We start from the raw sequence: 26,503 nt of genomic DNA, 5'->3' as shown, positions 1-26,503 counted from the left end.
TTACCTCAATTTGTCCATCACTTTTTGTTTTCAGTTTGGTGATTAAGGGTTATGAACATTCAATTGCAAGTCTTTATATGGACATATGCTCTCATTTCTCTTTGATAAATAAATACCTAGTCATATGGTTGGTATATGTTTAACACTTTAACTAAAACTCATGATAGGCCTAAATGTAAAACCAAAAACAACAAAAGTTCTAGATGAATACATGGAGGAAAATCTTTGTGACTTTGAGTTAGGCAAAAATGTCTTGGATAGGACAATAAAACATTATTCATAAACAATAAAAACTGATAAACTGAACTCCCTTAAAAGTAAGAACTATTCTCTTTGTAAAACATTGTTCATATAATAAAAAGGCAAGCCACAGACTAAGAGAAAATCTTCGCAAGTTACATATCTGATAATGGACTTACTTCAGAATATATAAAGGATTCTCAAAACTGAGTAATAAGAAAACAAAAAACCTCATTCGTAAAATGAGCAAAAGGTGTCAACAAACAAGATATATGAATGACAAATAAGCACATGAAAAGCTGACAAACATCATCAGGAAAATGTAAATTAAGGCACAATGAGATACTACTACACACCAATTACAATTTTTTTAATTTAACAATTATTGGCAAAGATGTTGACTAACAAGAATTCTCATAAACTGGTGGGAATGCCCACTTTGGAAAACAGCTTGCCAAGTTTTTTTTTGTTACTGTTGTTGTGAAATTTTGACTTTGAAATAATTTCAAACTTACATAAAAGATAAGGCTTATTCAAAGAATTCTCATATATCCTCCACCTAAATCCCCCAGTGGTCGACATCTACGCTTGATTTATCATGCCTCTATTTTCTATCACTTGGGAGATAATAACCTATTACCCCTTAAGGTTTGAGTGTAAATTTCCTAAAAACAAGGACATCTTATATTTGATCACAGGACAACCATTCAAGTCAGGAAATTAACACTGATATAACACTGCTGTCTAATCCGCAAGACCCTCTTCAAATTTTGCTGATTGTTCTGATAATATCTTTATAGGTCCAGCATCCAGTACAGATTCTAATTTTAGACAGATGGAGAATTTTAAACATAAATTGGATATTAAATTATGCTAAACAATTTTTATTTTTTAGGGTATAAGGATAGTATTATGTTATTTTTATAAAATATCCTTATCTGTTAGCAATATGTACCTAAAGTGTTTATAGAAAGAATGATATGATATCTGAAATTTTCTTTGAGATTCATTCCTAGGGAGGTGTGTGTGTGTGTGTGTATTGGGGGCTGAGGCGAGGGGAGAAATTAAATAAGATTGGCAAGATATCTAAATTTGTTGAAACTGGGTGATGAGTATGGGCAGGTGATAATATTTCCTCTGCTTTTAATGTATGTGTGAAAATTTCCATAATTAGAGTATTGTAATTTTTTTAAGTGGAGAAAATGGAAGGATTTTAGGGATTGGAGTGATATGACCATATTTTTTACTTAGAAACAGTACTTTGGCTGCAATAGGAAGAATGGCTTAAAGTGGGGCAAGAATGAAAGCACTGACTAGTTTCCCAACTGCTGAAGTCATCCAGGGAAGAGATTATGGTGACTGAACCAAGTTAGTGTCATTGGGATAGAGTGAAGTGGATGAATGAAAAAAATGGTAACTCTCTCGATGTGCAGGATTACTCTTACTCGGGTTGGGTTGAGGAGGCGATGGTGCTATTTACCTAGACAGGCATCAATGGAAGAAAAACAAACAGGTCCCCCAGGGAGGGAAGATTTGAAGGGGCCTTTGGTCAGACTAGTGAGTACATAGATGACAACAAGAAAATTAAATAATGATTATTTAGCAAACAGTATATGGAGAAAGAAATGGCAACCCACTCCAGTATCCTTGCTTGGAAAATCCATCGACAGAGGAGCCTGGTGGGCTTCAGTCCATGGGGTCGCAAAGGGTCAGCACAACTGAGTGACTTAACAACAACAGCAACATAGGGGTAAGCCCAGATAGTGCTATCGTTAAAAAACCTGCCTGCCAATGCAAGAGACATAAAAGACATGGGTTCAATCCCTGGGTAGGGAAGATTCCCTGGAGGAGTAAATGGCCACCCACTTCAATATTCTTGCCTGGAGATTCCCATGGACAGAGGAGTCTGGTGGGCTATAGGGTCACAAAGACTCGGACACTACCGAAGCGACTTAACACAACACACATATGGGTAAGCAAGGTAGACAGAAGGAAATGTCACTTAAATCTAACTTGAGGTAATATGATATGATTATTCTAAATCAGCATGCAGCATCAGTAGCCAACTGAAGATGAAATGCAATGACAAGGTCCAGGTTGACAGGTTATTTTATAAACTTGAAAAAATATGATTGGAGACAGGACACAACAGAGAGACCTCTTAAATTTACATCAAGCAAACTGGGCAAGCAATATAATTCTCTTCCTGGGAACGTTGCTCATAAGATGTCTGGGTAGAACAGTATTTTTCAGTTGAAACTGCATGGTGGTACAGGGTGGGCAGATAGGGACTAATAACATGCACTACGATGTTGAATCTATGATTAAGGGGACGAGTGTGAGGGTATAAAACAGGGGCGAAGGAGTATTGGTCACAATTTTTACTCCTGGTCGTATTCTGGGAAGGCTTAAGGTGAGTCAAAGCGGCTGGAAAATCCATCAAAGTCTGACTCTTGTTTCGTCTCTTACCCTTGCAAGGGTAAAGGAGTTCCAACAGCCACTTCTGTTAGAGACTTATTTCGTGAAAACCATACCCTTTGGCATTATCATTCCATTCTGATTAATCTGATCTCTTGTTCCTGCAAGTTCCTCCGCTCAGGTTCTCCCGGGAAAATGTAGGCCAAACTCCCGCAGGTTCGCTCACACACCACAGCTGTTAGCACGCTAACAGTACTAGCTTGGAGAAGGAAATGGCAACCCACTCCAGTATTTTTGTCTGGAGAATCCCACGGACAGAGGAGCCTGGTGGGCTACTACAGTCCATGGGGTCGCAAAGAGTCGGACACGACTGTGAGCACACAGCACACAGCAGTACTAGATTAGTCTTCCTGCCAGAGGGACTCACCCCAACTCTGACCGAGCCCCCGACTCAGCGCCCGGCCCACATGCCCACTCCGGGCGTGGAGCTCCTGCTCCGATCTTTCTCGCTAGCGTAGAGCCCCTAACCTCATCCCTGACCCCGCCTCCGGTTCGGAGCCTCGCCCCAGGCCCGCCCCGGCTAGAAGCCCCGCCCACGATCCCGCCCCCGGAGTGGAGCCTGGGGCCCACCCGCTACCGCAAGGCCGTTCTTCCTGGCTCACCGCACTGCTATGGCCGGGGGCCGCGGGGCCCCCGGACGTGGCCGGGACGAGCCACCGGAGAGCTACCCGCAACGACAAGACCACGAGCTGCAGGCCCTGGAGGCCATCTATGGCGCCGACTTCCAGGACCTGCGGCCGGACGCGCGCGGACGGGTAGGAACTTGGCATGTCTGGTCGGGGCTGGCGTGCTGCGGCCCAGCCTCCCTTGGCGCGGCCTTGCCGGAAGCGAACACCAGACCCCAACTTCGGGTTCTGGAGTCCTTTCATCCCTCACAGTCCACCCGCGCTCACTTTTTGTCCTTGCACCCGCAGCCGCAAGGCGGGTCTTCAGAACCCCTGCCTGGGACAAGTTCTCTTACAGCCTTTCCCCTAAATCGGCTCTGGTCTTACCTGGCCTTGCTTCTTATTCCCCCTGACGTTCCATAACATACCTGCCTCCTTACTGTCTTGTCTCCTTGGGTTTGATACAACAGCGCATTCATGCGGACCCATTGCAACTTTGGGAACGCTTTGAGGGCTCTTGCACAGATCTTATTGCTGTCCTTACTCAGAAGTCTCACCCTCCGGTATGTCTTCAGAACTGTTAGCCGTGTAATTACCCTGTACTCCTCTGGCATCCTCACTGTGTTGTGCGGTGTGGAGGAACTTTCCTCTGTGCCTTTCCTTCAAGAGTATGGAATATATTCTTCTTAGCTGTAATGAAGAGGGAGTGTGCTGAGTCCAAACCTTTTAAAATGGCATTCGGCTAAAATGCCAAAGGCATTTGGCTTCTTTTCTTTCTTTCTTTTTCTTTTGTCTGGAAATAAGTTAAGGAACATTTCAAGCTGCTGATACAGTTTTTTCCCTCATCCTTGAAGCATTATCTACCAAACTATTGTTATCTATAGTATTTTTTAAAAAGTAGTACCTTTCTTCATCTGCCTTTGAGTCTTGGCATTTTACAACATGCACTTTATCAGCACATGCAGGATTTGCTCAAGATCTAGGATCTTCGGGAGCTGTCAGGGCAAAACATTCCCCCTCTCACCCAATGTGTTCCTTCCAGGTGTTCAGAGTACAGTCCAGCACAAACCAAACCAAACCCTCATCCTTCAGGGAGCTTACTTTCCTAGTACTTAATTTCAAGAATTAAGACTGAAAGAGTAGAAATGTTAATATTCCCCTTATATATACTTAAAATAATAAGGTAACTTTCTGGTGATCTGGTAACTTCTCAGTTCCCTTGAGAACCAGGAAGTGTAACTAAAATATATATCACAAAGTATACATTGGGACTCAATACAAAGCTCCTAAGACTTCATTCAGAGACAGTGTATTTAGTTTACACAGCTTAATTATATGGTCCTAAGACTGCAAGAAAACAGAAAAGGACAAGGAACTGCTTGTGGGGATACCGATAATCTCAATTTATGGCTGGTGGCCTTTGTAACAGGATAGTGTAGTAAATAAAACCAAGACTGTAATAGGCAGGTAGAAGAATTCAGATAGCTGTACCCTGAGGTACATGGGCAAATATGCTTAACACTTTGCTAGGCCCCACAAGCAGCTAATTGGTAGTCATAAGGATGAATCAGAAGGTAGTCATTCAACATGAAGAACAGACTTGTGGTTGCCAAAAGGGAGGGGATGGGGAAGGGGTAAACTAGGAGTTTGGGGTTAGTAGATGCAAACTATTACATACAGAATGGATAAACAACAAACTCCTCCTGTATAGCACCTCCTGTATATTCAGTAGCCTGGGATAAAACATAATGAAAAAGAATATAAAGAGTATATATATGTGTATAACTGAGGTCACTCGGCTGTACAGCAGAAATTAACACAACATTGTAAATCAACTATACTTCAGTTAAAAAAAGTTTAAAAAAGTTAAAAGAAAAGAATGTAATCATTCAACAGTTACTTTTTACTTGCCAGTCTTTAGGGGAAGATTATTCAAGTCCACAATCCTTTATCCAAACCCTGAGGCTTGATAGGTTTCAGAATTCAGAAGTGTTTGTGTTCATGTCCATGTGTGCACATTCCGTACTTATCTGGTACCTCCCTCAATGGCTTCCCTGGTGGCTCAGATGGTAAAGCGTCTGCCTGCAGTGTGGAAGACCGGGTTCGATCCTTGGGTCGGGAAGATCCCCTGGAGAAGGAAATGGCAACCCACTCCAGTACTCTTGCCTGGAAAATTCCATGGATGGAGGAGCGGGCTAGGCTACAGTCCATGGGGTTGCAAAAAGTGGGACACGACTGAGCAGCTTCACTTCCTTTCCCTCAATGTCTGGAGCAGCATCCAGAATTAAGCACAGTGAAACGTGTGAATATTCAAGTGTTCACCCTCAATGGGATGTATAAAGACTATTAATAGCCTCATGTCAGTTCAGGCCAAATTTGCTGCCAGTAAATTCAGCTCAAGATTATTTACCTGTGTAAACTTTAATTTCTTAAACATCTGAAGTTTTTTAAACTTCTTTTTGGGAGATGTATTATAAGGTAGAGTTTGGTTTAGTAGCATATATATATTATTAATAAAGAAACATTTTGGGAATACATGCTAAAAATTGTTTTACATACTAAAGTTTGGACACTCACTGCTAGTTTAAAATAGAATTTCCTCTGAAGTTATAAAAGTATTGTTAACTTAATTATCTTGGCTACTTTTCTGTCAGCCAAAGGCCTGCTCATTTATAATTTGATAGCTAATACCCCCCTCCTAAAACCGTTTTTCTGTTTCTGGGCCCACCAGTAGTGTATAAGTACTTCTTTACCTACATATTCACCAACATTGTAGACGTCCGACTTTTTCATCTTTGCCAATAAATAGATGAAACATGTTTACTTCTTTAGTTATACGTTATTAGGACCGCCTTTGTCTGTAAGCCATGGTTTTTTTTCTGTGAACTTTTTGATGTTGTTTATTTTTATACTCTGTTGTCTATTTTCTCATTCATTTGTCAGAGCTATTTATATCTTGAGGCATACCATTTATATGTTAATTTATGTGTTAAGAAAATTAGCATTTTAGGTTATTATATTGAAAATATTTTTCCCTAACAATTATGCATTTTGATATTTAGGTAATTTATGCAATTTTTAAAAACTTACAGTCAGTATAGTCAAAATGATCTTTTTCTTTATTGTTGTTACATGGTCCCCGTGGTTTGTTTTTTCCCTGCTCCAGTGTTACCAAAAATGAATTCTTCAAGGCTTTCTTTTAAATCTTTCATGACATTTTTAAAAGCTTCCTTCAACTTTTTTAAGTTCTTACCTCTGAGTATGAATCTTTTCCACTAATGTGAAATGCCACCTTTGCATTGCATAAGAGTAGACTGGCTTCATAAGGATCAGTTTAGTTCAGTTCAGTCACTCAGTCGTGTCCGACTCTTTGTGACCCTGCGGACTGCAACACGCCAGGCTTCCCTGTCCATCACCAACTCCTGGAGCCTACTCAAATTCATGTCCATCACATCAGTGATGCCATCCAACCATCTCATCCTCTGTCGTCCCCTTCTCCTCCTGCTTTCAATCTTTCCCAGCATCAGGGTCTTTTCCAATGAGTTGGTTCTTTGCATCAGTTGGCCACAGATTTGGAGTTTCAGCTTCAGCATTAGTCCTTCCAATGAATATTCAGGACTGATTTCCTTTAGGATGGACTGGCTGGATCTCCTTGCAGTTCAAGGGACTCTCAAGAGTCTTCTCCAACACCACAGTTCAAAAGCAGCAATTCCTCGGCACTCAGCTTTCTTTATAGTCCAGCTCTCACATCCATATATGACTACTGGAAATACCATAGCTTTGACTAGACGGACCTGTGTTGGCAAAGTAATGTCTCTGATTTTTAATATGCTATCTAGTTTGGTCATAGTTTTTCTTTCAAGGAGCAAGCATCTTTTAATTTCATGGCTGCAGTCACCATCTGCAGTGATTTTTTGGAGCCCAAAAAAATAAAGTCTCACTGTTGTTCACACCTACATGCCTACTGCCTGGTAAACAGCTCTCAATTTTTGTTTGGTTGTTTGCTTAATATACGCTTCCCTAGTTGCTCAGCTGGTAAAGAATCTGCCTGCAATGCAGAAGACCCCGCTTCCATTCCCAACTGTATTTGGGTGTATTTCTTGACACTGTATCCCAGAAATCTATTTAGGTTCTGTCACCATATTGCTTTCATTACTGTAGATTTATAATCAGCTTTAGTATTTAATGTAGTCATGATTTACAGAATATTCCTGACTAATTTTACTTTGGTTTTTCATTATGAACTTTAGAGTCAACTTGCCTGGTTAAAAAAATTACACTGGCATTTTTACTGTAATAATGTTGTTATTGTTGTGCAGTCACTAAGTCCTGTCTGACTCTTTGTGACTCCGTGAACTGCAGCATGCCAGGCTTCTCTGTCCTTCACTGTTACCCTGAGTTTGCTCAAACTCGTGTCCATTGAGTCAGTGATGTCATCCAACGATCTCATCCTCTGTTACCCCCTTCTCCTCCCACCTTCATTCTTTCCCAGCATCAGGGTCTTTTCCGGTTAGTCAGTTCTTCGCATCAGGTGGGCAAAGTATTAGAGCTTCAGCTTCAGCATCAGTCTTTTCAATGAATATTCAGGATTGATTTCCTTAAGGATTGACTGGTTTAATCTTGCAGTTCAAGGGACTCTCAAGAGTCTTCTCCAGCACCACAGTTAGAAAGCAACAATTCTTAGGTGATCAGCCTTTTTTATTATGTAGCACTCACATCCATACGTGACCGCTGGAAAAACCATAGTTTTGACTAGACGGAACTTTGTTGGCAAAATGATGTCTCTGCTTTTTAATACACTGTCTAGGTTTGTCATAGCTATTCTTCCAAGGAGCAAGCGTCTTTTAATTTCATGGCTTCAGTCACCATCAGCAGTGATTTTGGAGCCCAAAAAAATGAAATCTGACACTGTTTTCACAGTTTCCTCATCTATTTGACCTGAAGACATTGGGCCAAATGGCATGATCTTGGTTTTGTGGATGTTGAGTTTTAAGCCAGATTTTTCAGTCTCCTTTTTCACCTTCATCAAGAGGCTCTGTAGTTCCTTTTCACTTTCTGCCATTAAAGTGGTGTCATCTGCATATCTGAGGTTGTTGGTATTTCTGCCTCTGCCGGCAGTCTTGATTCCAGCTTGTGCTTCATCCAGCCTGGCATTTTGCATGATGTACTCTGCATATAAGTTAAATAAGCAGGGTAACAATATAGAAGCCTTGACATTCTTCTTTCCCAATTTTGAACCAGTCCTTTGTTCCATGTCCAGTTCTAACTATTGCTTTTTGTCCTACAGACAGGTTTCTCAGGGATATTCCCATCTCATTAAGAATATTCCACAGTTTGTTGTGATCCACACAGTCAAAGGCTTTAGCATAGTCAATGAAGCAGAAGTAGATGTTTATTTGGAATTCTCTTGCTTCTTCTGTGTCCAGCATATGTTGACAATTTGATCTCTGGTTCTTCTGTTTCCAAATCCACTTGTACATCTAGAAGTTCCCGGTTCATGTACTACTGAAGCCTAGCTTGAAGGATTTTGAGCATGATCTTGCTGGGATGTGAAATGAGTGCAGTTGTATGGTAATTTGAACATTCTTCAGCAGTCCCTTTCTTTGGAATTGGAATGAAAACTGACCTTTTCCTGTCCTGTGGCCACTGCTGAATTTCCCAAGTTTCCTGGTGTAATGAGTGCAGCACTTTAACAGCATCATCTTTTAGGATTTGAAATAGCTCAGCTGGAATTCTGTCACTTCCACTAGCTTTGTTTAGTAATGTTTCCTAAGGCCCACTTAACTTCACACTCCAGGATGTCTGGCTCTAGGTGAGAGAACACACCATCATGGTTATCTGGGTCATTAAGACCTTTTTTTGTACAGTTCTTCTGTGTATTCTTGCCACCTTTTCTTAATCTCTTCTGCTTCTGTTACGTTCTTGCCGTTTTTGTCCTTTCTTGTGCCTATCTTTGCGTGAAATGTTCCCTTGGTATCTCCAATTTTCTCATAGATCTCTAGTCTTTCCCATTCTATTGTTTTCCTCTATTTCTTTGCATTAGTCAGTTAAGAAGGCTTTCTTATCTCTCTCTCCTTGCTGTTCTCTGGAACTCTGCTTCAGTTGGGCGTATCTTTCCCTTTCTCCTTTGCCTTTCATTTCTCTTCTTTTCTCAGCAACTTGTAAGGCCTTCTCAGACAACCACTTTGGCTTCTTGCATTTCTTTATCTTGGAGATGGTTTTGGTCATCATCTCCTAAACAACTTTACAAACCTCTGTCCGTAGTTCTTCAGGCATTCTGTCTACCAGATCTAGTCCCTTGAATCTATTCATCACCTCCACTTATATTACCTGTATTTAATTTGGGGAGAACTCAGATTTGAATATTTTAGTGTTTGTTTAAAATGGAGTCAGAGTTATTGAACTTTAAGGAATCTAGCAGTTTGTTGTTTTTTTGTGCTTGGCCATTTGACAAATAGGCAAATGCTTGAGAACAGAAGATGAATGAATGAGCTTGGTGATTTTTATAAGGTCGGTTACAGAAAGTGACTGAGAGCTTTTACTATCATTATTATTTTGTTTTTGGCATCTTTACAGACTTAAAACTAAAGACTTGCCCAGCTTATCTAGCTTTCACATGTTACTTTATTTCTAGATTTGTTGGTTTTTTTACGCAGACTAATTTCTTTCCTACATTACAGGATATGAGAACAGAAGCAAGTAATAAACATGGGGCCATGCTGAACCAAGTCTTGTCATCAAAATTTAAGGGGGATTTGACTAGCAGGGTCTAGATAACAATTCTAGACCAAACACCTGAAAGTGGTTTGAATTGTGTAGCTTGTTTTATATGCTTGTGGAATAAAATACATAAGATAAATGTACTAACTTAATTTTTAAGTGTATGGTTCAGTGTATTTACGTGGTTAATTGAAAATTGTGTTAGTTTTTCTTTTTTTTAAGTATAGTTGATTTATAATGTTGTGCCAGTCTCTGCTGTGCACCAGAGTGACTCAGTTTTACACATAGATACAGTCTTTTTTCAATATTCTTTTCCATTATGGTTTATCCTAGGAAGTTGGATATAGTTCATTGTTCTAAGTAGGACCTTGTTGTTTATGTAATAGTTTGTATCTACTAACCCCAAATTCCCAGTCCATCCGTCTCCCTCTTGTGTTAGTATTTTTAATTAATTTCCCAAACCTTGTCCTCACTCTGCTGCTCATCTTGTAAACCAGTGAATTTTAATCACAGGCTGTCACTAACCCTCATGCCTTGGAACCAAAAGTTGTGCTCCTATGTGGAATGGCCAATAAAATTCTTTTTAATAGTCTTGTGGCTCAGGAGGTAAAGAATCTACCAGCAATGCAGGAGACCCAGAAAATGAGGGTTTGATCCCTGGGTCTGGAAGATCCCCTACAGGAAGAAATGGCAACCCACTCCAGTATTCTTGCTTTAAAAATCCCATGGACAGAGGAGCCTGGTGGGCTATAGTCCATGGGGTTGCCAAGACTCAGACACGACTGAGTACATGCACATCCTTCATTACGGTACTTTTAGCAGAAATAGACACACGCTTATACCAGTTTATTTTGGGGTGAGTGTGAGGAGGTACCCAAGAAAAGCATATTGAGACTGAGAAACTGGGGTTTCTGCTGGCTGGGCACTTCTCCAGGTGGTGTGCACTGTGCTGAAAAGAGGGTCCCCCAGGTCAGTGTTGCTAGTCCTGTGGATGTAGTAATATACTTGGGGTTTATTTCTTGAAGAGCTAATGTCTTTTTTTTAACTCTGGTGGTAATTAGTCTAGAGTATTACCTTTCATATTTTAGGACTGAGTTTGTATTACTCATTCACATTTTATACCTTGAGGATTTTTTTGACTGTTTTGTAGTATTAAAGGGCTTCCCATGTGGCCCAGTGGTAAAGAATCTGCCTGCCAGTGCAGGAGATATGTGTTCGATCCCTGGGTCAAGAAGAACCCCTGGAGAAGGAAATGGCAACCCACTCAAGTATTCTTGCCTGGAAAACTCCATCAACAGAAGAGCCTGGTGGACTATAGTACCAGGAGTTGCAAAGAGTCAGACACAGCTGAGCAACTGAGTACATGTATAGTGTTATACTTCAGATGAGTATCCAACTTCTTATTCTCATTGAAAAGTGTTTTACTCATGTTTTATTATAATGTGGCCTTCTTTCCATGACTGCTTCCTGTCACTTGTATTTTCAATCTTCAAAACAAATCTTTTTCCTCATGTAGAATTTTGTATATTTTGTAGCAATACATTCTGCATTGCTTTCCTCTCATTCCATGCTCTCAAAACAATTTATTTACCCTTTACTATGTATTTTTTTGTCTACAGATTTTTTTTCCAGGAATTCATTATTTCTTTGTGCAGGTTAAGTCAAAGATTTTATCAACATTAAATTCTAATGACAGTTTGTCTTCTAAAGGCATGGAAGATGCCCTACCCAGTCTTAATCTTTAATATATCTTGGTTGTTGAACTTTTTAATGAAATCCTGTTCAGTTTCAGGAATCCTTGAATATCCTAATATGAGCTAATGCTTGGTATCCTAAACATGTTTTGCATAAGAGCCTCTTTACAAGTAGGGGAGCCTCTCAGTTTGCTTGAGAAAAGCCTGGTGAATTTTCTGTTCTTACCTCTGAAAGCGCTGTTCCCTGACTGTCATTTTTTTTTCCCAGTGAGCCTATGCTGGTTAAAATTAAGTTTAGCTACATATGACAGAAAACTTTAAATAACAAAGTCTGTTTTTATATGTAAAAGTCTGGAGCTGTGGGCTTTTTCTGAATTACTGTTCTACCAACCTTACTGCCCCCTGCATGGTCTGAAATGGCTGTCTGGCCTCCAGTCATCACGTCTGCATTCCAGCCAGCTGGAAGGAGAAAGGGATGAAAAAGCTTCATCCCTTTCTTTTAATAAAGGTCACTTCCTGGAAATTGCATCTTACAGTTCTTTCATATTCAGTTCAGTTCAGTTCAGTCTCTCAGTCGTATCTGACTCTTTATGACCCCGTGGACTGCAGCACGCCATGCCTCCCTGTCCATCACCAACTCTTGGAATTTACTCAAACTCATGTCCATTGAGTCGGCGATGCCATCCAACCATCGCATCCTCTGTCATCCCCTTCTCCTCCCGCTTTCAATCTTTCCCAGCATCAGGGTCTTTTCAAATGAGTCTTTCATATTATTGGCTTTCAATTAATCCAGTAGCTACACTGAGCTGCATATGAGTTGGGGAAATGTATTCAGCTAAAAAAAATTGAGGATTCTTTTACAAAGAAATAAAAGGAGAGTGGATATTGGGGAAACGGTACTCCAGAGTCTATGCTTCGTGAAGAGAAATATCATTCTGGTCCAGTCAAGCTGTCAGCCAAAGACAAAAGCTTTAGAAGTAGCTAGTCACCTGGTAGCTTCAATGTCCTGCTCTTTGGGTTGGTCTCACTTGGTACTCAGAACCAGACAAGTTGTCAGATTTTTGTCCCGCATACGTCGTTCATCAGCATCCACAGGTCTGTTCCTTCATCCAAACCACCATAACTGGACTCATGCATTTCCTAAAACTGAAACCTTTATGCGTCCAGGAGTGTCTTCACTTTGTATCTGAACTCTTTCCTCAGAGTTTGCTTTGGCATTAAGATTGCTTTGGCATTATCTGGGCTCACCACTGTTATCACCGTTGTCCTGCTAGTGTTGCTGTGTGATGGAAGTAACTAGAACACTAGACCTGCATTTGTTCTAAGGCTGGGTCAGCCCAGGAATGTTTGCAGGATCCTAACCACTTTTTTAGGCCATTGTTTTATATACTGATGTTCTGCCTGGTGGTCCCCTTGTGACTGAGAGAGACCTCCTTCCCTGATTACTGCCAGGTGTCTTTACCTTGATTCATTGTTCCTTCTTAAGCATCACCTTAAGCATCCCCTTTAGTAAAGAATGGTATGGGCTTCCCTGATAGCTCAGTTGGTAAAGAATCCGCCTGCAATGCAGGATGACCCTGGTTCGATTCCTGGGTCGGGAAGATCCACTGGAAAGGGATAGGCTACCCACCCCAGTGTTCTTGGGCTTCCCTTGTGGCTCAGCTGGTTAAGAATCGACCCGCAATGTGGGAGACCTGGGTTGGGAATGATCCCCTGGAGAAGGGAAAGGCTACCCACTCTAGTATTCTGGCCTGGAGAATTCTGTAGACTGTATAGTCCATGGGATCACAAAGAGTCAGACACAACTGAGCGACTTTTACTTTCACTTCTTAAAGAATATCTTCAAAATGTGTAGTCTCCCAATGGCCTCTCTTTTCTGAAGCTGGCTTCTGTTCTAGTGACTCCAGACATGAACTGTGGGCTTTCCTGTACCGTTTCCTGAGAAGGTCAGTTACATTTAGATACATGCTGCACTTCCTACAGAAAGAGAAAAGGGAATGCTAAACCAAATTTGTTATCATATGTGTGCAGAGATAACCCCCTTCATGTGGCATATGTTGTCTATTTGTTACAAGTTTATCTCTATACCGAGCCCAGGAAAGTTCACCCCTTGGTTTGCATTCGTAGTTTCCACTTACACAACTTGCTTATACATTAGTAGTTAGGTGACTCTTGCTCCTTTCATTTATAGATGACTACTGCAATGTCGTTGCTGCAAAACAGAAAATCTGCTATTGCTCCTAGATAATCTGCTTCTGTTTTAACACCTTGGCTTCCACCTCTTTACCTTGGGCCTGCAGGGTCTTGGATATTTTACTTTAAGAAGATTATCTGTATGGCATTTTCCATTTTTTTTAAATTTATTAAAGTGTAGTTGATTAGCAATGTTGTGTTAATTTCTGCCTTACAACAAAGTGACTCAGTTATAGATATGTATATATGTGTATAAATATATATTCTTATTTTCATATTTATTTTGACTCTTTAAGCTATGTGAGTCAGTATGGATTTACAGCAGTTTCCCCATCTGCATTCTAAAATATAGTTTTCGTTGGTCTTCAGCCAAATTAGAAAATGAAAGGCAGAATAATGTATATGTAAAGATATAGTAATATAAGCTAAATTGACTACACTTTATTCTGTTTTTGTACTTTTCTCCTACTTTTGGTACTAAAATATTCTCTATTTTCTAAAGTGGTATCTACAGTAGAGAGGGAGCAAAAAAGTATTTTCTTGGGCGACATAGTATCTCTCTAAAATTTGTGGCCTATGAGATGAAAAATTTCTTAAGATTCGACCTGGTGGAGGAAGCATTGGTAAAATTTTGAGTCTGTCTAATTAGCCTTTCTCTTTAGTTTTTACATCTCTAAAATGGAGATATATACCTTTTTCTACTTCATTGGATTGATGTTGGGAAGAGAATAATAATAACACAGGCAAAGACTGGTTGATAGGATTTACTTCAAAACGATCCAGTGTGGCACTTGGGGATAGGGCACATATAGATACACAAGATTGGCCGTAAATGGGTCATTATTGAAACTGGCTGGTAAGTACATGGAGTTCATTCTATCATTATCAGCTTTGTGTGAAAATTTCCGTACTGAAAAGCTTTTCCAGAAGTGAGGCTATTTAGGAGACTGGTCAAGGTAATAGTTTGTCCTTTCCTTCTTAGCAAGTGAGAATTGGTGTTTTTGCTGCTTTTAGCAAATAAATGCTTGCCCTGTTAAATTCTGTCTGATATGATCTGTATCTGCTTTACAGCAGATAACAGCCAGCGTGTCTTGATTGAAGAGGAAACAGGAAACTGGGAATCTAACAGGTTCAGTTTCATTCTCGCTCCTGTGAGGATCCTCAGAGGAAAGCCTCCTCTACTTGCTTTTTTTTTCCCCCCTCACATCTTCCTGTCATTCTAGAAGGAAAGCCCCTCCTCCAATCAGTCTAGCCTGTTTCTGTTCTGCCCAGGATCCATCAACTTCAGATCCTAATTTGGTCTCCTTCCTGCTCTTCCATAATATTTCCATCAACATCCTCACACTCTGTAGTATCTCCCATCTTTAAACAGAACAAAATAAAATTATCCCTTGGTTTCACCCCCCACCCCGTCTGTGGCCCCACTCTCTGTCCCTTTAATTTAACCCGAACCCACACCTCCTTGAAAGAGTTGTCATAGACCTGCTGTGGCCTCATCCTCACCCAGCACCACTCCTCTCATGCCAGGGTCTGCTCCTGGCAAGGCCACCTGCAGTCCTCGTGTCTCCTCTCAGTGGAGGTCCTCTTTCCTCATCCTGCTCTGCATCAAGGAGCTAGAGATCTACCGGACACTAGCCTTCTGGTTTCCTCTCTCAGGGCCCAGTCTCTCTGTCAGCTTTATCTCAAATCCACCTTCTTCTCTGTCCTTTGCCACCAACACAGACTGAATTTTTACAGTAGCTTTTTTAAAAAAATCAAGGATTATTATAAATGAAAACCGAGCTTATGTATTTTATATACACAGCTGATTGTATACTTCAGAGTGCCACATGTAAAGTTCATGTTCTGTCAGAATTTAATGTTCCTCAATACTTTGTCACCCTTGGAAGACTTTTTATGCTTTCTCTTTTCTGATAATGCCACATTTCTCTTTTTGCCCTGGCTGCCTTGACATTCCAAGGCAAAGGCAAGCTTCAACTCCTTGCAACTCCTTACTCTAGCAATCCGACAACTGAGGATTGGCGTTAACAAGGGAGGGCTGATGGGGAGACACAGGTTTGGGTGTCTTAGTTGGATTTGAAGTCCAGCCTTGCCACTGTCTGTTTGTGGGGAAGAAACTTGGAGCCTGAACCGCCTTGTCTGTACAGTGGAGATGACACCTACCTCACAGAGTTGGTAGGTTTATGTTTATAAATTATATAAACTGCCTCAAATCCTTTTTGGGAAGAGCATATATAAATAAAGGATAATGGAATATTTAGTTATTTGGGGGAAAACAGTTGGTTGAAAGCATACACAGTTTTAGAAGAGCTGTCAGATTTCTCCTTGTCAAGAATTTCACGCGTTGTCTCAGTATTTGAAGTGTCAGTAGGCCTTCTCTGACCCATCTGTCTGAATACCTTCTCCTCCTCCACCACTCTGTTCCATGGCTCAGCTTTGCTTTCTTTACAGCACTGGTCACTATTTGGAAATACTTACACGTCCTCTGTTTTGTGTCAGCTAGTTGGCTTCCTGTCTGTCCAGATTTGCCCCTGCACTCTCAGTCTCTAGGGCAGCAGCCGCTTACTTGAGTAAATGAAGGCTGCGTGGGACATTTCAGGTCACTCCTTAGAAAACTGAAAAGGAAAATGTACTCTCCCTGGCACAAGTTTTGTTTTTAAACCATGCTTTAGGAAAATGTGACCAAAGCACAGTTTAAACTGTGTGTAATATTTAAAAAGTAGAACTTTTGAGCTGAAATAATTATCTTAATCGTTAATGACTGGCTCTCTAGAGAAAAAAAAAAAAGATTTTCTTTTTCTCTTTTAGGTCAAAGAGCCTCCTGAAATCAATTTAGTTCTGTACCCTCAAGGCCTGACTGGTGAAGAAGTGTACGTGAAAGTGGATTTGAGAGTGAAATGCCCACCCACCTATCCAGATGTGTGAGTTCATTTATAAATGTGTGTGTTAGTCTCTCAGTCAAGCCCACCAGGCTCTTCTGTTCATGGAATTACCGAGTCAAGAATACTGGAGTGGGTTGCCATTCCCTTCTCTAGGGGATCTTCCCAACCCAGGGATCAAACCCAGGACTCCTGCATTGTTGGCAGATTCTTTACCGTCTGAGTCACCAGGGAAGTCTGTTTTTAAATAGCTTTGATGTGATTTCAGTTCTCTGTTTTGAAAACAAAGGAACAGGTTGAAGTCAATGGTATTTTTTCCTTCTGGCCCCCATTCCATTTAAAATTTTATTTCCTATCACTTGCAGTTCATCAGAACTACATCAGCAATGGATGTTTTCATGAAGCCTGTCTCCTGTTAGGTTGGCTTCTAGTTAATAGTCTCTATGGGTGGTAGTGTTTGCTCCATGACTAATGTTTGCTTCTTCTGTTAGGTTAACTTTTGTTTGTTTAATTTTTCACAGACTAGGAAGAGGAACAATTTAGGGGAAAAAAGATAAAGGTGCAGTGACTATAAAAGCTTTGTGTACTTAGTTTTAAAGTACAGTTTACATTAGGACTTAGAGTAGCCTTCCGAGCCTAGTGGGACCTGGACTTCCAAGCAGAAAATGATTTAGTCGCCCTCTTTCAGGTTCGGGAAGATGGCAGGGCGTGTAACATCACTGGCCTCTACCCGTTAAATGCCTAAAGAGTTTTCCAGTCAGTGAGACAGCCAAAAGCCTCATGTATTTCTAAACTCCCCCTGAAGGTAATACCCCCTTGGGTTCAGATCCAGTAGTAAAACAAAAGCATTACCTGTCAAGGCTCAAGTATTCTTCATTTCAAGTACCATGCATATTCCATGTAATCTTTTCCCAGACATTCCATGCAGAAAAGCAGATTTGGCCTGGATGATGTTTTTTTAATTGAGCTTGTTGTGCAGGAAGCCAGTGAAGGAAAGTGACAAGTAAAAGGATGTACTGCCTTACCCAGTGGGTGGTAAATGTATGGAATTTGTTACCTTAAGAGGTGATGGAGTTTATGAAAATACAGGTAGGTCAAGATGAGCTCCCTGAAGTTAGTAACCCAATTTTAGCCCAGCCTCTGTGCCTCGAGTAGAATAGTAGATATTCAGAAAGTTAATTTATGCATTAATTGAAAGGTAATTAATTTTACAAAAGAAAAATAAGACAGTGCCTCTCTAGGTCTTATCTTTCCTGACACCAAATAGGTGGTATGTTTTCTGACACCAACTGGGTATCTGAACAATTCAGTTCACTAACTGTCCATAGTTCTTGATAGCTGAGGTGGGGGCTTACTCCCATGATGAGACGTGGATGCCAGTTGCAAGTCCCAGTACTTCTGATCAACTGGCTATAAATTTGCACGTTCCTGTGACACCCTCCCCCCACCCCGCCCCAGGTTTGATAATTTGCTAGAACAGTTTACAGAACTCAGGAGGGCACTTCACTTACTGTTACTGGTTTGTTATCAAAGATACAACTCAGGACTGGCCAGATGGAAGAGATGCTTAGGCAAGAAATATGTAGAGGGGCACAGAGCTTCTTTGCCTACTTGACATTGACTGATATCACATTGGAGGGAGAACATAATTACCCCTGGTTGAGAGCCACTATGTTAGAGAACTCATCAGGTAAATCTTGATGTGTCCATTTGGTAAGAATATCATTTGAGAAACAGCATGCAAGTGTTTACAAAAGTTAAAAAGTAAACATTGTAATATCAGCTACATAAACTTATGAATTATGTCCCAAGGGCATGAAGAGAACACTGGAAATTTTACAGTGTTTAATTAGTGTTGCAGATGAATTTTTCGCTATTCTGTTAATATTGCTATATAGTGACTGCTTGATTTTTTTTTTAATTATCTAAGTCTTGACTTGGGGAAACATTCCTATCTTTTGAAATAATATCATGCAGGAGAACTTACCTTTTCTGCAAAATAGTCCTTTATACCACTGTGAGAAAGAGAATCCTGGATTAAATGGACCTGACGTAGACTTTCGCTAAGATTTCCATCTATCCAGGTAGATGATGGCTGTAGTAATCTGTCATAATGAAGCACTGAGAGAATGCATAGATAAGTGAATAGTAAAGGCTTCACCAAGGTAAAATGCCATGAATTACTCAGAAATGCTTGGTGGGAAGGGATGAATCGTTTTCTCATCTGTAAAATTAAATAAAGCCTACTTAATCTCAGGAGTTGTTATTGGATGTGTTGTGGTTGGAAATAAGAGGAACCCCAAGGGAGGGCTGATTGTATTTTCCTTGGGTAGAAGGTGTTGACTGTTAGTTGTGCCCTATAGAGATCAAGAAGAGCATGTGGTAGGCATCCTTGGAATAGCAGAGTTTGCAGAGTGTGCATGACATGAGTGAGTGAGCTCATTTATAGCAGAATGAGTTCCTGGGACACAGCCTGTTGTAGGAGTACTAGATAGAACACTGTGCCTCCACCTCACACATAGTTATTCTTATCCTGCTTTATGCTAGGAGCAGACAGATGATCACAGAGTGCTTAGACCCTTGTGGGTGAGCTGTCAGAGTTCACTGATGTTAGGGGGCAAGCCAGGATCGAGCATTATCATGAAAGGGAGTGCATGGTGAAGTTAGTAGGCTAGAATCACACACAGAGCTGGAGTGATTTTTTAAAGGGTAGTAAATAGTAGTTGATGTTAGAAATTTGAATCGGATTGTAAAGCTGAAATCAGAGACAGAGGAGTTGGAGAGACACCTGATTGAGCCCCAGTAAGTCTGGTCCTCTTGGGGAGCAGGGCACTCGAAAGCCCACGCTGACACCTGGCCAGCCCATTTCTGCCCTACAGGCTGCAGGTGACTTCATGTTGAGTGCTGTGTCAACAGAGTTGCTGGGGTAAAGTTGAAATCCTTTTAAGATGAAAGGAAATGTTCCTAGCGGTACAAAGAAGTTCACAAGTGAGGCCCTTACAGAAACCCCAGGCTCCAAGCTTGAAAATTAGCAAATATTAATGCAAACAATCTGTACTTTTTAGAGTAATTCTTTTTTTTTTTCTTTTCCAGAGTCCCTGAAATAGAATTAAAGAATGCCAAAGGTCTGTCAAATGAAAGTGTTAATTTGTTAAAGTCCCGCCTAGAAGAAGTGGCCAAAAAACACTGTGGTGAGGTATGATTTGTAAAACTAGAATTATGACAGAATGATAAAAATCTCATCATGTTCACTAGTGTTTGCCTTCCAGCCTTTTCTTTGGCTTAAAGGCTTTCCCATTGCACCTCAGATCTAACTTTCACTAGAATGTTCTGTTTTTTATTGGTATCTACAAAGGGGAATATTGCTGTTTGGATTGCTTTAATTAACAGTACTTATGAATTACGAATTGTAGAGCTTGTATAGACAGTACTGTTGATGCTTAATTCTTCTGGAAACACTCCATATGAAACTGACCAGAATTTTTGCACACTTTGAGCCTGACATCATGACCTCATCTTGACTTGAACATTTACGTTGGAAAATGTTGACAAACAAGTGATTTCTGACCAAACTTTGCCACATCTCCCCTTTTCATATCAGAAGAACTAATTGTTTACTTCTCAATAATTAGGGACTCACTGTCCTCCATCAATGTCCCTTTTATACCTGAGCATTTATACCTAGTTCAGTACTGATGCTTTTTTAATCCTCTGACATCAGGGTCTGCATGAGCTCCCCCTTAGGTGAGAACTCTCTCTGGAGGGCCAGGCTGGGTGACCTCTTAGGGCGAGTATTACGGTCTGTTCCTTAAGCCCACTGAGTATCCTAGGTATAATCCATCTTCTCCTCACTTTTGTGTAAGATTATGCAGTGTTTTTGCCTGTGCACATCACTTTTAACTTATCCTATCCTACAAAGACTAAGAAGAGTTAAATAAGGACTAGCCCTAGGCCTCTATGTCACTAGGAAAGTGACTGGACCGTTTTTCACTTGCATTCCATAACACAGTGAGTTACCGTGTGCTCTCTGGGGTGCTTTTTGCCCCTATAATCTTTGCCCACCTAAGTTGTGTTTCCAAGAACTTCAGTGATTGTTGTGGTACATAAAGTGATTGTAGAACAGCTTGGACAAAAAAATTGGCCTTGGGAATTACTACAGAGTTCTTTCTAGTTTAAGTTCTTTCTAATGTAGTGTAATGTCTTAACTGAAAAATAATATGGAGTTACATTGAAAATTCAGCTACAGAATCCTCTGGTTTCTTGGATTCATGATTTGTCATTTTTTTGTAAAATTCTTTGTTGTGTTTGATTTTTATAGTGCAGTATTATATAATATAACTGTTACATAATCATCATGCAAACTCCAGGAGATAGTGAAGGACAGGGAACCCTGGTGTGCTACAGTCCATGGGGTTGTAAAGAGTTGGACATGACTTAGTGACTGAACAACAGCAATATAATCATCATGCTATACATTAGATCCCCAGAACTTACTTATTTTATAACTGAAAGTATGTATACTCGGACCTACATATCTCCCCTTTACTCTCACCACCAATCCCTAGGTAACCACCATTCTAGTCCCTGTTTCAGTTTTTTTAGATTCTACATGTAAATGATATGCAGCATTTGTCTTTGATTTATTTCACTTAATATAATGCCTCAAGTTCCATTTGTGTTTCTGCAAGCAGGAGGATGTTCTTTTTCATGGTTGAATATTTCACTGTGTATGTATATTTATATCACATCTTTATTCACTTTTTCATTGACACTTACCTTGGCTATTGTGAATAATGCTGCAATAACATGGGAGTATAGATATCTCTTCAAGATCCTTTTTTTTCATTCCCTTTGAATATATACTCAGATGTAGGATTGCTAGATCATATGTAGTTCTGTTTTTAATTTTTTGAGGAACCTCCATACTGTTTCTCAGACTGGCTGCAACAATTTACATTCTCACCAAAAGTGTATCAGGGTTCCCTTTTCTCCACACCCTGACCAATACTTGTTGTTCACTGTCTTTTTGATGTGTGAGGTGATAGCTCATTGTGGTTTTGATCTGTATTTCTCTGATGATCAGCGATGTTATATATCTTTTCATGTGCCTGTTGGCCATTTGTATGTCTTCTTTTGAAAAATGTCTATTGTGTTCCTCTGTCCATTTTTTAATTGGATTGTTTGGGTTTTCTTTTTTATTTTTGCTGCTGAGTTATATTAGTTCTTTATATATTTAAATATTGACCCCTTATCAGATATATGATTTGTAGGTATCTTCTCCCATTCTGTAGTTTGCCTTTTCATTTTCTTGATGGCTTCCTTTGCTGTGCAGAAATATTTGATTTAGTCCCACTTGTTTATTTCTGCTTTTGTTGTCCCACTCACCCCAGCCCCACCTTTTTTTGACTTTATTTTATTTATTTATTCAAATTTGTATTACAGTATAGTTGATTTATTTACAATGTTGTACTGATTTCCACTATATAGCTACGTACACAGTATCCACTATTTTTTGGATTCGTTTTCCCTACAGGTCATTACTGACTTTTGAGAAGAGTTTCCTGTGCTATACAGTTAGTCCTTATTAGTTATCTATGTTATATGGAATAGTGTGTACATGTCAATCTCAGTCTCTCCATTTATCCCTCCTTCCCCCATCCCTTTCTCCCTTGGTAACCAAAAAAACATGGAATGCTTCACAGATTTACATGTCATCCTTGCACAGGGACCATACTAATCTTCTCTGTATCTCTCCAGTTTTAGCATATGTTCTGCTGAAGAGAGCACATTGTCTTTATTTTAGATTATACTTTTTAATGGCCAACAAACACACGGAAAGATGCTCAACATCACTAATTATTAGTGAAGTGCAAATCAAAACTACAATGAGGTATCACCTCATACAGGTCAGAAGGGCCATCATCAAAAAATCTATGAACAATAAATGCTGGAGGAGGGTGTGGAGAAAAGGGAACCTTCCTATACTATTGGTGGGAATGTAAATTGGTACAGCCACTATGGAGACCAGTGTGGAAGTTCCTTAAAAAACTAAAAATAGAACTACCATATGACACAACAGTCCCACTCCTGGGCATATACCTGGAGAAAACCAAAATTTCAAAAGGTACATGCATCCCAGTGTTCATTGTAGAACTACTTACAATAGCCTTCACATGGAAGCAACCTAAATGTCCATCAACTGAGGAATGGATAAAGATATGGTACGTATATAGAATGGACTATTACTCATCCATAAAAGGAATAAATTGTGCCATTTGCAGAGATGTGGATGGACCTAGGGACTGGCATACAGAGTTAAGTCAGAAAGAGAAAAACAAATATAGTAGATGAATGAATATATATGAAATCTAGAAAAATGTTACAGATGAACTCAGTTGCAAAGCAAAAATAGAGACACAGATGCAGAGAATAAACATGGATACCAGGAGGGGAAGGGGAGTGGTGGGATGAACTGTGAGATTGAAGTTGGCATATACACTACTGTGGATAAATGGATAACTAATGAGAACCTGTTGCTGCTAAGTCACTTCAGTCGTGTCCGACTCTGTGCAACCCCGTAGACGTCAGCCCACGAGGCTCCCCCGTCCCTGGGATTCTCCAGGCAAGAACACTAGAGTGGGTTGCCATTTCCTTCTCCAATGCATGAAAGTGAAGTGAAAGTGAAGTCGCTCAGTCGTGTCCAACTCTTAGCGACCTCATGTACTGCAGCCTACCAGGCTCCTCCACCCATGGGATTTTCCAGGCAAGAGTACTGGAGTGGGGTGCCATTGCCTTCTCCATATAGAAAAATATTTTAGAAGATTTATTATATAGAAAATGCCAATAAATTGAATAGGACTACAAAAGTGATGCTTTTTACTTATTTAGATAGTGATTTGTCTTGATAGCAACACAATGAGATGAGTGCTGAAAAGCTTTTTCCTGCTGTGGTTACCTCCTATAACTAATTTAGAATGTGTCGCATCAAAATGAATATCATCATTGTGAATGGTCTCGGATGGTCTGCATGTTCTTCTGTAGTCTCGCCGTTGGACCCTGTCTTCCCATCACTTGACCATTTGTGGTTGATTTCCATCCGTGTGTTTAGGTGATGATATTTGAACTGGCTTACTATGTGCAGTCATTTCTCTGCGAGCACAACAAGCCCCCTCCCAAGTCTTTTCATGAAGAAATGCTGGAAAGGCGAGCTCAGGAGGAGCAACGGAGGCAGTTAGAGGCCAAGCGGAAAGAGGAAGAGGAGGTGAGACCCATGTCACCACAGTGGCCAGCCAGAGGACTGAGAGCCCTATAGGTTTTTAATCTCTGTCTCTGCCTACATACTTATCCATATTTATTAAGTTTTGCTCTGGATTTGATCCAAGAACCATGAATTCATGTGAAAGGAGGCCCTAGGAGTAACCAAGAAATAAATACTATGAGTGATTCCCTCCCAACAGGTATCAGTGCTGCCCCTAGAACCCTTCCTTAGTCCTAGTCTTTAAATGAAAGAAAAAGTCAATTTAAGCAAACTTCTTTGTGTGCCTGTAAAGCTGTGCAGGAGTTCAGAGGCTATTACCTTCTTCCCTCTGTGGGACAAGTATCTCATGCCCAACGAGTAGCCAAAGCCAGAGACTGAACGTATTTTTTAGTTCACTCACCATTTGTATTTTTTCTTTAGTCTTAGTCTGCATAAGAATATACACTCCTGTGTTATTTTAAAAATCCTTTAATCAAACATAATACCTATATCTAAATTTCCTTCTTGATTTTTGTTCTTTTTCTTCTATTTAGTCTTTTAATACACTTACTTATCTAGAACTTATTTTGGTGTAGGTTGTTAAAATAAGGGTCTGAGTCCCCCCACCCCATTTTCCTAACACATTTATTAAATAATCATTCATTCTTAGGTGATTTGTAATACTTCCTTTAAAGGGTATTTTACCTACTTATTTGTACTAAGTTCTATTTGTGAATTATCTCTTTTGTTCAATTCCTCTGTTTTTTTCTTAGGTCTATACCACAATCTTTGAATTACTGTCTTTGTAACATTTGACTATCTGAGGAGTCAGGACCCCTGTCCCTTCCTCTTTCATTGTTCTTTTTTTTTCTCTCAGCTATCCTCACACATTTATTCTTACAGAGAAATTATAGGATTGCTTTCTCAAGATCAAAACAAAGCCTCTGGAATTTTGAGTAAAATTGTACTTATATATCCATTTGGGCAGAATTTACGTCATGACGAAGTTCAGACTTCCTATCCAGAAATAGTTTTTCCAGTATATTTTTATCTCTTAGTGAGGCTTTTTAGTTTTCTCCCCTTAGATGTTACAGTTACTTCTAGGATTTTGTTATTCCTACTTTTCTTAGGTTCTTATTCCTTGCTCTTTTTTTCCTACTTCATTTTGTTCATCCTTTGCTTATGTTAGCATTGTCTTTGTGAGTTCCATTCATTTTGTTACTGTTTATCTCCTATTCAATTGCATAGCCTAGTTATCATTTAAAGTTCCTTAGCTCTTAGGCAGACACATTTTAATTAGAAGATAAAGATATTTAATTAACAGTCTTGTTTCAATGTACTGCTGTAACTACCTGTAAGTTTTGGATATGTTTTTACATTTTCTATTATTGCTGCAATTATTTTTGGTTAGTCTCTCAATGGTTTTGATAGTTATAACCTGGAATTTTAGGAGGCTTATAAAAACGCTACTGATAGTTATAACCTGGAATTTTAGGAGGCTTATAAAAACGCTACTTTATGTAAACTCAGAATCATTTGAGTAATAGGTACATGGGCCAAATGAATAGATCAAAATGCCCCTTTTAACAACGAGAAAGCTGGTTGGGGAGTGCAGCTGAAGGTCTGTATTATGGGTGTGGTGCTGGCTCAGTCCACCTCAACCTGGGCAAAGAGTAGGTGCAAATGCACGTTCTCTGCAGACAGGCAGATACCAAAAAGGAGGGGCTCGGTCAAGAGTGGGGAGAAGTGAGAGGCCAGTGGTGTTGCCACAGTGAAAGTCCCTCCACTTTGGGGATCTCCTGGTGGTCCAATAGTTAGGACTCTGAGCTTCCACAATAAGTCCCTCCACGTAAAAGTGGGGAGGAAGTGTCCCTCCCCCACAGTCTACTGCATTTAAGTGGGAGGTCTACTGCATAAGAACTCTGATAAACTGATGAAACTGTAGTATGTACTAAGGTTCTACATACTCTTAGGACTGAAATTCAGAAGGTTTTTTGTGATTTCAGAATTTGTGTGTTGTATGGGTTTCAGAGATCAGCATTTGATGGCTGTATGATTTATTTCAGCAACGTGAAATCCTTCATGAGATTCAGAAAAGGAAAGAAGAGATAAAAGAAGAGAAAAAAAGGAAAGAAATGGCTAAGCAGGTACTCTAGAATTTCTGCCATAGTCAAATAGTTTACATTTTCTAAATATACAATCTTTTTCTTTCCATTGATGGTATTTGAATTACTGTATCTTCATAATGTTTGAATATCTCAGAAGTCAGGACCTCTGTCCTTCATTCTTCATTATTCCTTTTTCCCTCGTTTGTTGCTATCAGTAGTAAAGTTTAAAATGAGGCACTTAAAAGTCTCCCAGATATCATTCATTGTATATTTTATATTCTCCAGATAGTTACCAAACTTTGAGTTGTATATTATCTGTAGAAGACTTAGGCTTATGTAACTAGAGTAG

The 26,503-nt window shown here is 39.9% G+C and overlaps 1 protein-coding gene and 1 non-coding gene across 3 annotated transcripts in view; one reads left to right on the top strand and one right to left on the bottom strand.

Annotated features, from left to right (window-relative positions):
* Window positions 1-3,264: 3,264 nt before the first annotated feature.
* The window catches only part of EIF2AK4 (eukaryotic translation initiation factor 2 alpha kinase 4), a 97,903-nt gene continuing 74,664 nt past the window's right edge, over window positions 3,265-26,503 (top strand). For both annotated transcript variants that reach the window (XM_005888933.2, XM_070378246.1), the window contains exons 1-5: window positions 3,265-3,473; window positions 16,739-16,851; window positions 19,903-20,005; window positions 23,918-24,070; window positions 26,113-26,193. In XM_005888933.2, the coding sequence (XP_005888995.1) occupies window positions 3,330-3,473; window positions 16,739-16,851; window positions 19,903-20,005; window positions 23,918-24,070; window positions 26,113-26,193 (594 nt within the window). In that variant the 5' untranslated portion in view covers window positions 3,265-3,329. The remainder of the gene's footprint in view (window positions 3,474-16,738; window positions 16,852-19,902; window positions 20,006-23,917; window positions 24,071-26,112; window positions 26,194-26,503) is intronic.
* On the bottom strand, window positions 22,490-22,594 carry LOC138989669 (U6 spliceosomal RNA). Its single transcript, XR_011465915.1, has one exon. It is a non-coding gene; the product is annotated as a U6 spliceosomal RNA (small nuclear RNA).

The sequence above is a fragment of the Bos mutus genome, chromosome 10 (genome assembly GCF_027580195.1).
Source record: "Bos mutus isolate GX-2022 chromosome 10, NWIPB_WYAK_1.1, whole genome shotgun sequence".
Lineage (NCBI taxonomy): Eukaryota > Metazoa > Chordata > Mammalia > Artiodactyla > Bovidae > Bos > Bos mutus.
The sequence above is the reverse complement of the archived record's forward strand: the minus strand, read 5'-3'. Positions and strand labels throughout refer to the sequence as shown.